The 13,356-nt window shown below is 36.3% G+C and overlaps 3 protein-coding genes across 3 annotated transcripts in view; all 3 read right to left on the bottom strand.

The window, feature by feature from the left end:
- CBG04783 overlaps positions 1-1,820 on the bottom strand; it is a gene marked incomplete at both ends in the record, with an annotated part of 2,965 nt that extends 1,145 nt beyond the window's left edge. Inside the window, 2 exons of the mRNA XM_002637919.2 lie at positions 758-1,439; positions 1,710-1,820. Of these exons, the coding sequence (XP_002637965.2) occupies positions 758-1,439; positions 1,710-1,820 (793 nt within the window). The remainder of the gene's footprint in view (positions 1-757; positions 1,440-1,709) is intronic.
- A 1,571-nt stretch (positions 1,821-3,391) lies between these two features.
- Positions 3,392-4,042, bottom strand: CBG27241 (the record flags this gene model as incomplete). The annotated part of the gene is made up of 5 exons (XM_045238191.1): positions 3,392-3,467; positions 3,511-3,592; positions 3,643-3,727; positions 3,776-3,850; positions 3,899-4,042. The coding sequence occupies 5 exons, from the start codon at positions 4,040-4,042 to the stop codon at positions 3,392-3,394; spliced, it is 462 nt and encodes a 153-aa protein (XP_045098349.1).
- Positions 4,043-5,208: 1,166 nt separating this feature from the next.
- CBG04781 lies at positions 5,209-5,827 on the bottom strand (the record flags this gene model as incomplete). Its single annotated transcript, XM_002637918.2, has 5 exons — positions 5,209-5,284; positions 5,329-5,410; positions 5,461-5,545; positions 5,600-5,674; positions 5,723-5,827. The coding sequence occupies 5 exons, from the start codon at positions 5,825-5,827 to the stop codon at positions 5,209-5,211; spliced, it is 423 nt and encodes a 140-aa protein (XP_002637964.2).
- Positions 5,828-13,356: the final 7,529 nt, after the last annotated feature.

Raw genomic sequence — 13,356 nt, 5'->3', positions numbered from 1 at the left:
TACGCTGAAAGCCCTTAGGGACTAGGTTTTTTTTAGGCCGCCCGGTGAGTAAAAGCGCGCGAATTCAAACTTTTAAAATTTTTTCGCTTGTTTTCACTTTTTTTTCGGTTTTTTCAAACGTTTTCTAGGTTTTTGTCAATGTTTCTTTTAGATACATCGGAAAATTTGAAAAAACAGTGAAAACGAGCGAAAAAATTTTAAAAGTTTGAATTCGCGCGCTTTTACTCACCGGGCGGCCTAGAAAAAACCTCGTCCCTAAGGGCTTTCATCGTATTTTTCGATGCATTTTTCTCGATGAAGGAATTTTTTTTGAATTTTTTCTTTATTTTTATGTCAATCTACATGCATTTCTGCACATTTTGATGCAATAAAAAATTTCACCGTACACCACCTTTAAAACAACTTTCTCCTAAAATTTCTTTCTGTCGAAATATGTCATTTGTGACCGCAAAAGTGCCGAAAACAGCACTGAAATGGGAGTTGTGTCGCTTTAAACCAGTTTTCTTGCTCGATTGGATTTGTATGAAAAAGTTGACAATTAAAAAATGAAGCCCTATTTTTTTTAAAGTATACTCTGAAATTTTCAGACCAATCGAAAATAACTGGACAACTTTTTCAGTACTTCAAAGTTGCCTACCTTCCACTGAAAAGGGAAAGTATGACATTTTTTCATTGGTACTAAATATACCAAACATTCAAAATTTTAATCACTTTCAAAAATTTTACCCCAACATAAAAGAGAAAATATTTCACTAACCTGTATCACAGAAAAATATCAAGCATAGCAGGACAAATTCCTCGTTGGTAATTTTGAGCTGTATAATTTTTCTAACTATTCTCGATGTTATTATATTTTTCGATATGTTTACATCTTCCAATTTCGCCAAGAAATCATCAGAATTGTAATCTCGTCCATCTGGAGATTTAACTCGTTCCCATTTGCTCTGATAAGCACGCATGGCACCAACAAAAAGGCATAGTTTCAAAGTATTGAACTTCAAAACATAGAATTTGTCCATAGTGGGCAATTCGGATATAAAATCAAAATCTAGAAAATATGAAGCTACAAGATAGTTGAGCACAAAGGACCAATCAAATAGGGTTGCTGAATTTTTGATGCCGGATTTCTTAACGCAGTTTCGATTCTCCAGAATATCTTCCAACGTTGGATCATCCGTTGAATAGAATTCAGATAACTTTTTACACCTTCTTGAATCCTTTTCGATCAAAAAATTCAAAATCTGAGATAATCCATCGATTTCTGGAATTTCCGCAACTAAATTATTGATCATTCCAACTTCCACACATTTTTGAAATCGACAAAATCTGCATTTTAGTATCAGATCGTCTCGACAGTTTCCAAAATTATCACAATGATACTTGTAATTGTTTTCGGTTGTTCGTTTAAAGAACATCTTGCATGCATTGCAAGAGAATGCCTGTAACCATTTTATTCGTAACTTTATCAGGAAAAGAAATACCGTAAACAATGATAGGAAGACCCTAACTAGTTTTCAACTTTGAGTCATTTTATCTCGCTTCCTGTAAGAAATATCAAAAAGTGGTCAACTGATAAAATATTGCCGATATTATGATAAACATTTTATCAGTTTATCACTTTTTGATATTTTTTGCATGAACCCAGATAAATTGTCTTAAAGTTGACGGTTTGGGAGCCTTTCTATTAGAGTGTTTTCAGTAATTCTTACCCCATAGTTCCGACAAATGGCTGGGCGGCCGCAAATCGAACAAGTGGATTCTGGTTTGGATTGAGAATTATTTTTATAGGAGACCATTGATGAACGAGGCGATGAATCCATATTACAATAAGAGTAGAAAATTAAAATTTTAAAATTCAGGACCAAATAAGGTCCTTTTCAGAAAAAACAAATATAAAAAATGATTTCACTCTTTAAATAAAGCAGAAAAAAAAATAGACCAAGTGTTCAATAAATATAGAAACCTTTCAAAAAGAGATTCAAAAAAATATTTCCGGAGGATAAATGTTGACAACAAACTCCAAAATCCGACCGAGATGTTTGTGACTAATGTGGTTTGCCTTATAACACCTGCACCTTTAAAATACGGGGTTCAAGAAATCAGAAATGATTTTTAGTTTGGTCAGAAAAATCTTGTGTTTGAAGGTTTTCTCATTGCACTTGTGAGCCCAGCTCCAAATGTCTAAATCCTTTTCAGATAATCATACAAAACGCAATTCATCCGTGTCCATCAAGATCCTTGGTACCCGGCGATCCCACGACCTCAAAAAGTATGGATATCAAATTCACAAGGAGTCATCCAGACGTCTGTTTCAATGTACTGAACACCTGGAAAAGCTGAGTTTCAAAATTCCAAAAGTTTTGGAGAGCAGTTAATCAGTAAGAAAGCTAACTGAAAAATTTGGTATCATCTATAGATAACTTTTACCAGGAAGAATAACAGAATTATAGTTTGTAAATCAGTGAAAAAAGCTGTACATTTTGTTTTTTAGGTCATCCGACTACAAACCTAAAGGACACGTTGTTTGTCCCAGGCATCATCCAATAAACTGCCTGATAAGAATGCCTCAATCACAAACTAGAGCTATGTCCGAAATTCGAAAAATACCTCAACCTGAACCGATTTCAATTTTTTAAATTGGAAAAGATTCAAAATTCTCTGAAGAATTTCTAGTAAAAGTTTCAGGAAGTTTTGATAATTTAGAAGATGTGATTCTGAGGTTTTAGGCGATTTGTACATTGTGATAGGTCCGTGTGATGTTATCAGTGACCATTTTCAGGTCGTGACTAGGTTTCTGTATATAAGGAATCAGATGAAAAAAATGGAGTAGAAAGCTCCATTCGATTCGTCTCTACTAACTGAAAAATGGTCTGCAAGTGTGTTGAGTTTCTCATTTATTTGTTTTTCTGTACTTGTCAAAACATCTCTTTTAGTCCACGGTCATCAAATTTGTGGCTAATTTTTTCCTATTTTCAATTCTTCATTGACATGTATGAAGTTACTATAATTCCTTTTCAACGACTCTTTTTTCCAGACTGCAAAAACCAAAAGTGTGCCTGTAACACCACTGACAAAGCATGCTGACTGCTCCGAGAGCAAATGCTGCGAGCAGTACTGCTGCTCCACTGCCGCTAACAAGAAGTGCTGCAAAGCTGGATGTGCCAGCGGATGCAAATGGGCCAAATGAGAGTGTGCTCATTAAATATGGATCCAAAAGGGACTACAACGCCTACTAATTCTATTCTTGTCAATCGAAAAATTGAAATGAAATTATTCTCTTGTTAAAGATTTTGTGGGAGATTCCGCACCACTACCGGATACGCTATTCGGTCGCAAAACATTTTGTTGAAAATCAAATGATGCAACAAAAAAAAAGATTCTTGAACTTTTCTCAAACGGCTTTCTTCTCATTCTTCTCCTCAATCTCGTACAAATCAGTGATCACTTTTGTATTTGGACGGGAGAAGCTGAAATTCTAAAATTCCAAAGGTTCATAATCGAGTACGGTACCTCATCTTGCACATAACCCAAACCGAGATCACTGACAAAAACGTCATATAAATGATGGAAATTGGTGCGAGACGATTGGTGTCTGAATTATTTTGGAAATGGCTACAGTAACCAATTTTAGAAAATTCCTACAGTATAAAAATTGTTGAGTGTCGTTGAGGTCAGTGGAGAGAAGAATATATAAATAAAAGATGGTTGTGAGGACCAGTTGGATGGACTGAAATATTTGTAATTTAAATGCTGAAAGTGGAAAATTCAAAACTACCGCCAAAATTCCGCATGCACCGAAAACTCGTCTATTTTCAGGTTGAACCAGAGCGAATATCAATCCATAGAAAACCTGAAATCAAAATCAGAATTTTACTTTTTCTTCTAAGAATTCGATTACCGAAAACACAAAAAATGAGAGCATGAACAGACAGTTTTCAAATTTTGTATTTTTCGGATCTGGGCTCATGTACAAAAAGCAAGCATCAGCCAGAAAAATAACAAATTGTGAGATATAGAGAATCGAATAACCAACGCTGAGCATTTCGTAATTATTCTGAAATTTGGGGACTAGTTTGGATTTTTAGGCCAGCCACATACATTGAAGGTTACCCGAAAAAGGTTCTCGTAAAATGTCGTAATTCTGTCCAAAATTCTTGACATTTCAGTTTAAGAGTTTGAAAATCCAAGTGCAAATCGAAACTTTCCAAAAGACACGCAGAGCAATCACTCCTTTAAAAAATTGACATTGAGAATTTGAAACAGTGTCACGGCAAAAACTTTGGGTCAGAAGCTTTTAAAACTCTGAAATGTAAGAAAAAAACAAAGATTCGAATTCAAAAATCCTTCAGGTTCTAGACGATTTTTTAATACTACAGACTAAGGTTCCGTTTCAAATTGTTCATTTATGAAATGCCGGAATCCGGAATGTGGAGACCGGAATATGGAATCCGATATGTTGAATCAGGAACTTTGTAACCGAAACCGGAATCCGGAATCCGGAATTCGGAAACCGAATTCCGAAATTTGGAAACCGGAATATGAAATCAGGAAACCGGAATATGGAACCCGGAATGCGGAATCCGGAAAGCCAAATTTGGAAACCGGAATTCAGAATCCGGAATGTTGAATCAGGAACTCGGAATCCAGAATCCGGAATCCGGAAGCAGGGCATCTCTGCTCCTCGCTACTAAATTACTTTTCGTTGTATAGTAATACTTTCACCAATTCGCATAAAAATCATCATTCGACCCTTTTGATGCATTTCAATCATAATTGAGTAAAGTCAATGAATTTCAATTTGAATATTTTGGCAAATGACTCTTTCGACTTTTAGAATTTTTAAATTTTTTTGACGATCAACTCTTTTGAATTTTTGACGCTTTTGATTATTTTGAGGCTTGAAAGTTTCTGATTGTTCTGTGTGAAATTGAAACGAATTATCAACTTATCGTCAAAAGTTTCAAAAAAACATTTGAAACGGAACCTTACTACAGACAAAACAGTGCAAAAATACTATTCCTAAACTTTTGGATTACAATATGCAGACAAAAATGATGATGGGCAAACTGGATGGGGTCAAAGATCTATAATTTTCTAGAAGAAAGTTCAGGAAAACAGAAAAAAAGGACCCGTTTAGAAAAAAACAAAAAATGAAAATACAGTTTATTGAAAATCAAATGATGAACCAAAAAAAATTCTAGAAATTTCTCAAACTGCTTTCTTCCCATTCCTCTCCTCAACCTCGTACAAATCCGTGATCAATTTTGTGTATGGACGGAAGAAGCTGAAATTTTCAAAGTAAAACAATGGTATAATCTAGTACGGTACCTCATCTTGCACATCACTAAAACCGAGATCACTGACAAAACCGTCATATAAATGATGGAAATTGGCGCGAGACGATTGGTGTCTGAATAATTTTGGAAATGGCTACAGTAACCCAGTTTGAGAAGCTCTTACAGTATAACAATTGTTGAGTGTCGTTGGGGTCGGTGGAGAGAAATATATAGAAATAGTAGGCGGTTGAGAGGACCAGTTGGACAGACTGAAATATTTCTTTGTAATTTAAGTTCTGAAAGTTGAAAAAAATCGAAATTACCGCCAAAATTCCACAAGCACCGAAAACTCGTCTATTTTCAGGTTGAACCAGAGCGAATATCAATCCATAGAAAACCTGAAGTCAGAATCAACATTTTAATTGTTCTTCTAGAAATTTGACTACCGAGAACACATGAAATGAGAGCATGAACAGACAGTTGTCAAATTTTTTATTGTTTTTATCCTCGCTAGTGAAGAAAAATATTGCATCAGCCAGAAAAAGAATCATTTGTGAGGCATAGAGAATTGAATAACCAACGCTGAGCAATGAGTACTGGTTCTGAAATATGGGGACTAGTTTGGACTCCTAGGCCAGCAACATACATCGAATTTTAAACCAAGACGGTTCTCGAAAAAAGTCTCAATTCTGTCCAAAATTTTTGACATTTCTGTTTAAGAGAGTTCTAAAAATCCAAGTGTAACCAAATGACACGCAGAGCAATCATTCTCTAAAAAATTGGATGAAGAACTTAAAAACGTTTCACGTTTTTTGAAAGTAGTCGATTTTGACTGTCTCAGAAATCCTGGAAATTACGCTGGATAGGTCTGACATTTTCCAGGTCTACTAATCAAAAATATAACTTCAATTTTGTAGTTGACAACTTTTTTGTACCTGTTCATTCGAGTGACATATACCGCTTGAAAGTCTGAACTCAACGCTATTTTTTTGAAGTCCAGGCACTTGGTCGGTTTCAAGCGGTTCATCTCATTTGTATGAATTTATTACAAAAAGTTGTCAATTACAAAACTAAAGCACCGTTTTCGTTTAGTAGACCTGGCAGTTTTTAGGTTTATCCAACAAAGTCCATTAATGTTTATAGACATCGAAAGTCACCTTTTTTTAAAGGTGGGGGGACAGTAGATTTTTCGTAGTTTTTTTGTAGCTAGAGTATGCATTCTACCGTCACGGTGTACAACGCTTAATGTCACTCTGCGTACAGCTGTCGTCCTCGCCTTTATGTATGCAATCGGGCGTCCGCTTTATCTTTGCCCGCGTGGCTCAGAGTCGGTAGCGGCGCCGCACCCTCAATCCTCGCCTTCACAAGTTCAACTCCTCGAGGGGCATCTTTGAACGGAATTTCGAGAACATTATTTTTTTCATGTCCCCCCACCTTTAAGGAAAGAGGGGAAATGTTTTTTGGATAATTTTCCAAATTATGGACAATCATTTCTTTTCCCGACACCCATTTTCAGATCCCAACACCGTGGTGTTCTTTCAGATTTGCATCAGCCGATAAAACGTTTACACCAATAAAACCGAACACAACACCACCCGTATAATAGGCAAAAAGTGGTGTTCAGGTCGTCTTCTACTTTCGAATCCCTCTTTTTACTTTCATTCCTCTCTCCCCTCGTTCGTTTTTTACTTATTCACTTTTTAACCCTTTTTAACTTTTTTGTTGGAAAAACAAGAAAGAAACCAGTGTGTTTGTACTCGAAAGTATAACTTTTTGAAGTTTTTTTATTGATTCGGTTTCTCGAGTTTTTTGAATTTCAAAATCTATGAATCTTAAAATTTCAGTGTTCCCGAGTTTCAGTAATCCCAAACTTTTGAATTTCTGAATTTCTGAATTTCTGAATTTCTGAATTTCCGAATTTCTGAATTTCTGAATTTCTGAACTTCTGAATTTCCGTGTTTCGGAAGTTCAGAATTTTCAAATTCAGGGATTTCTGGGTTCCCAGCAAGCCACAAAACTACCTAACCATCCACTTCTAATTTTCCATTCGTTTCTCGAAACATTCCCTTTTCCGCAACTTTGCACCTTACCCCGTTCTTCTAAAACTCCGTGCGTTTCTCTCAAATACGAGTTGTTGTCTTATCATATAAAAAACCATTTTTCTATACTTTGTACCGGTCTGTAAAAAGTCTATTGTTGACCATCTGTGTAAGAGAGCATCTGATAGACACTATCAGGACAACCACGTGCTTCTTCTTAACATAGTGATAAACATTTGAAATTTGAAACTTTTACTTGTTTGGGAAAGAGGCATCAGAATCTTTAATCCTCGAAGGAACTTGACATTCGAGCTCCAAACCACTGAAAACTGTCGGAAATCATTTGAAAATTAGTTTTTTGAATATCTTATCCACCGGTACTGTAATAAGGTCAAAACCCTATTTCTCTGATTTCACATTAACTAACCCTAGTCCTTGTCCCCAACTGTAATCCCGTTCCAAAGCTTCATCACCCCCCTGACCTCATAAAAGTGACAAAAACGGTCTCGGTTAATAGTAGTAGTCGTGAAATGTCTCATAACAGTTTCAGAGACTCTCTTTTTCGCTGTAACTGATCAAAAACAGGTTTCCTTCCCTTCCCTTCATCAGCCTCATTATTCTCGAGGCGACCTTCTCGAAATTACTTGTTTCAAAATGGACGGGAATTGTTACACTTGACATCTTCTGTATGTGTGTGTGTCCTCTTCTTTTTTTTGAAACCCTGTTCATTAGGAAAATAGAGGGAGAGAGACGCAGAGAAAAGAAGAAGACTTCCCTTTTTCTGAAAGACACGAGAAGCCGACAAAAGATTACACTGTAATGGGGAAGAGGACTCAAAGACACCAATGTTGTTCGAGAATCATTTCTTGTTAGTCATCAAGCCCCCTCTCTTGTGGTTTGGTTCCATTTTCTGACATCATTTTGAATACTTAATTCGAGTGGTTTTAATTTTTTTTTTTTTTTTGATTTCAAGAGAATCTTTCAGAATCGTCCAGAATTTCTTTTACAGTCAGCAATTATGTCAATTCTGGGTGAATTGACTTTTTTGCCGTAAAATTTGGCTGCGTGCCAGTTTTTTAAATTTTCAAAACTACCGTAAGACATGTATTGGAAGGGCCGGCCTTCTATTTTTCCCAGGTAACTCCGGAGAGCCCTTTTGTTACAGAGGGCCCTTCTATTTTTCGAAACCCTTCTCGAAGGGCCCTTCTATTAGAGAGGCCCTATTATTTAATTCCCCTTCCGTGAGCTTTGTCTAAATATTTTCCTTTCGCGAATCGTTTCCGGCTCCAATTTTGTTTTGTCAAGTGCAAGACTTTCAATTTCGAACTTTTTGTTTTTAGTTTGATCCCCCACATCTTATTGTTATTGCTCTCTCCATTCCTCTAATGCCTCCCAAAATTTCTAGACACAAAAACAAAAACCAATTTCTTTCTGTCTTCTGAAATGTGTTCAACATACAAGTACGCAGTAACTCGAATAGTAATAAATTACTAGAAAAATGATCTTCGGTATTGTATCTCGTCTTCTCAATTTGATAAACCGGTTTTGTGACCTTTTACATTTCAAATACTTGGTTTTTTTCGTCCAATACAAAACGGAAATCACCTTAAAAAATCCAATTTTTTGCCGCAATCCATCTATAATCCTCTTCGAAAATCTCCCCCCGATCGGATCAAGATAACAAAACAACAACAATGGCAGATCAGGGTGAAAGTCGAGAGGTGGTGTAGTTTTTTTTGTACCTGTCTATAAGACGCAGACATCAAAAGTTGGGAAAGAGAGAGGCGAGAGATTGAGAGACGCAGAGATGGAGATGGCAGTCACGCCTAGTTGATTGAATGTGTGTTGAAAGTAGTGGGATCGACACGGCAGTTACCTACTTTCTATTTGCAATTTTTTTTCTTGGCTTTTTTTTTGTTTGGGTTATGGTGAGCAACCTCGTACGCCAATGATGATTTCTAGAAGCAGTTTGAGCTTATCAGAATGAGAATGACCTTGCGTTTTGAGCCCAATTATCTCCGTTTCTGTAAGAGATGTCAAAATGTTTCAAGTGATAAATTGTTTATCACAATAGCACCAATATTTTATCAATTGATAGATTTTCTACATCTCTTACAGTAACCGAGAGAATTGAGCTCAAACTCAAGGATCGTATTTTCTCTAATAGAAGCCCACCCAAACCGTCATTTTTAAGCTCAATTATCTCGGTTCCTGTGAAAGATATCAAAAAGAGGTTGACTGATAAAATATTTTTGAAATTATGATAAATGTTTTGTTAGGTAAAAACTTTGTGATATTTCTAACAAGAAGTGAGATATATGAGCTCAAATTCGACGGCTTGAATGGGCTTCTATTAGACGAAATACGGTACTTGAATTTGAGCTCAAATATCTCGGTTCGTGTTCAAGACATCAAAAAGTGATCAACTGATAAATTATTTCTGATATTATGGTCAATATTTTATCAGTTGACTATTTTTAGATATCTCTCATAGGAACCGAGATAATTGAGCTAAAAGTGTAGGTATCGGTTGGACTGCTATCAGAGCATTTACAGTAATTGAGCTCATTAAGTAATTGAGCTCGAGTTTGCGTACATGGTTACGTTCCATGAGATTATTTTAGGTATTTTTTTTGTTCAAAGGCGCATAGGTGGTACTATTGGCATCTCGCAGAAATCGCCTACTGTAGTTTTCCTTTTTTACTTCAGGTTCTGGAACATATTTTTTTCGGATCTTGTTCTCAAATTCATGTCAAACCTGTAATGACTAGGTCTAAAAACCTGGAAAAATTCAGTTTAGGCGGGAATTCGAATAGGTATTTTTTTGAAGAATGATGCAAAGTTTCAAAGCCTTTTTTTCATTTGTTCTTCCTCATTTTTTATGCTCATAGTCTACACACCTCCGCGGGGAAATTTCGAAAATTTTTCTTCATTCGAGATTTCAAACTTCCCATAGATACCTATCCGAACATCTATAGTAACTCTCAATTTACTAAAAATTCCGGTCTCTTCCTCGAATTCTCTTCACGTTTCCTCTCTCTCTCTCTCTCATTCATTTTCTATTTGTTTGGCACACTTTGCCCTCAGACAGCGGGAAAAAAAACGAGAGACAGGAGAATAGAAAAAAGAGAATAGAATCCATTTGACACAAGAAATGAGAGGAAGAGAAGAAGAAAGAGCAGGCACTTTTGAGCTTTTAGGTGTGCCATTTTCCTTTCCCATCTGAATAATCTTTCTTGCAGTATTTGGAATGGCTTAACACAAGATTACCAAGTGCGCTCCATTTGTTATTCTATCTCATCATTCCACCACAGAGAGAAAAAAGACCTCATGTACAATGACACCACCTATTAGCATATTTCTTTCTTCCGCGTATTCAGAAGGTTCTTCTTGTACTACTAGTCTTTAACTACCAACTGTATACATTTTTCTGGAAAAAGCCATCCTCATTCTTCCGGCCGCTTCATTCTCTTCCTATACACACCAGGCAGAGAAGTTAGTTGGAGGGCTTAAGCAAATAACAATAACAGTGGGAAGATTCACTTCATTTTTTAGGTGCTTTGGCTGAGAGATTTCGGTTGAAATTACTTTCTCATAAAAAAATTCTTGCGGGAAATGTTTTGTTATCCGTCCATTCCAGCGAAAAAAAAAGAAAAAAAAGAAAGAAAACCTAAACCGTACTCCTTTAAAGGGGCATTCTTCGACATAGAAAGGTTTCGACACGAAACCGCCGCGAAATTGTTAATTTATTCTTTTTCTAGCGATTTTCCATTATTTTCCTTCGAAATTCTCTCTAACTCAATCAATTTTTTTCTGTAATTTTTATTTGAAAAAATTTCCAAGAATTGCTTTGAAAGGGGGATTTTTTTGAGGTTATTCTCGTAAAAAACAGTTGTAAAGGAACATTCTCGGGAGAGCTAGGGTCTTGACACGATATTACCGAGAATGGTCAAAAAATGCTTTTTTCGATTTCTTCAAGATTTTTCATGAAAGAGCGAAGTAAAAAAATTTATATATATATACATTTTTTGTTCTCTGAAATGTTCGCTGTTTATCGTTGCAAGCAAGACTCCCACGCTTTTGATTAGCGGTGTTTCGTTTCGATGTTTGAACCGATCCACCTGTTACCGACAAAAGCTCATGACGTCTAAAACTTCAAAAAGTTCTCCTTTTTAATCGTTCATGACAAATCGAAAAAAAGAGATGTGTCTAATCCTGTCTAGTTTTTTTCCGGACAGCTGTTGAGTTTTTCGAGATGCTTTGAGATGTGTGACGACGCGACAAAAGATAGAGAGTCATTTTAATGGTCCCATATACTTTTTTTCACTTTTCACTTTTCGGTCAAACTCATTCGGAACTGCTCACATGATCGGGAGGAGTTGGAGAAAATTGAGTTTTCTTATTGTCAATTAGGAGAAGCGAATGGAGTACTAATGAAGTTTTTAGTTGTTCCAAAGGAAACGAAGAAACGAAAAAAATTCCATTGTCTTTTCCCTTGGGATATTGAACTAATGTTCTTTACTACTTTCTTTTTTTTCAATTTAGTCGTCGACTGAAAATTTCAAGAGTTTTACCAAAATCTGAAGGGTTTTGTTGAAAGAAAAAAAACGTTCGCAAGAAGTCAATTGAATGACCTTCTTCTTATTTCTCTTCAAATTGTGCCTTCTCTCCTGCCATTCAAATTCATTCGTAAGACCTTCTTTGGGGTCGTCGGGGGCGCGTGATCATGATCTTCTTAACAATGGGCCCCCATCATGCAGAGATTTCAAAAGTCATGAACTAGGCTCCGCCCATTCATTGCCATTGTTCTACTGATATCTCTAGTTTCAATCTACTTCAGTAGTTATGGTGATCGGCATCTCGCCACCTTTTCTCTCGAAAGATCTTCTCATCTGATGGTGGGCGAGAGGGTCACGATGGGGCGGGAGTTTTTTGTCGAGAGTGTCATTTACTTGTCGTTCTTTAGTAGGTTGATCTTAGTTGTCATGTTTCTTGCGTCTTCGGTGAACTGGTTGTTTTAGAGTAGAGGTCAGGTATACCTAGAATCTGTGTACTAGATCGAATTTGATATTTTTAATTAGTAAGGAAGAGGCTCTAGTTTGCTCTTTTATTCTTGCAAATTAATCCTCCAAATGTCAGATTTCTTGGAAAAATCGAGCCGCACCTTTTCCTGATCTCTCTCTGCTCAGAAGTGAGCGTGTGAGCTTTTGAAATCCCCAAGCAGTAGATCTCTCTATTTTCTTGAAATTTCTACATAATTTTTTCTTTAAGGTTATCGAATTTCTTGACACGATTAGGTTATTTTTTGAGCTCTCAAAATTTTGCTTTTTGACAATTTAGCTCACCACACGGCGATTTTTCTGGAACGTTTTTTCAAATAAATTTTTCCCGCGCCTTTTCCGATGGAATGCAGGCATAAAACCGTAGAACTCGGTGGTTTAATTCGAAGCTTTCGTGTCGAGACCGACGTCTTTTTGAAAAATTAGCATTCGAGCGCATTTACATTACTTCCTCCGGTAAAAGTGTAATTAGAATACATTTTTTTGGCGCGAAAATTTGTTTTTTGACAATAGCGAAATCCTTGAAGGAGCATTTATTTTTCGTCATTCTTTTCTGGCCAGTTTTTTCGATTTTTTTTTCGGAATCAGAGCTTTCTACAATATGTCAAAGGCGCATGGCGAAAAGTTTTCTTGCGGGTCTCGAGCGGAATTACTTTTCATATTCATAATTTTCTTTCATTTTTTGCAGCCAATTTTTCGCGCTTTTTCATATCAAAATTCCGGAAATTTTAAAAATAAGGTGAAATCATTTCAAATAACGTCCGAAATGCCCTTCCTCCCTCCCCCACTCATCCATCTTCGTTTTCCCGTTTTAGCCTTCAAAAACGTCGGAAACCCTGCGCCCTCTGACCTATTCCTTATTAGTCACAGAGGTTCAATAGTGTAATTTCGATTTAAAATTCGTCATTTGGTTCTAGAAAAGTCAAAACATACACAGATTTATTATCTATAGACATGAATCTGGTTACAAATCCCTCGATT

The sequence above is a fragment of the Caenorhabditis briggsae genome (genome assembly GCF_000004555.2).
Source record: "Caenorhabditis briggsae complete genome, chrV, whole genome shotgun sequence".
Lineage (NCBI taxonomy): Eukaryota > Metazoa > Nematoda > Chromadorea > Rhabditida > Rhabditidae > Caenorhabditis > Caenorhabditis briggsae.
This window is presented reverse-complemented; position numbering and strand designations above follow the sequence as displayed.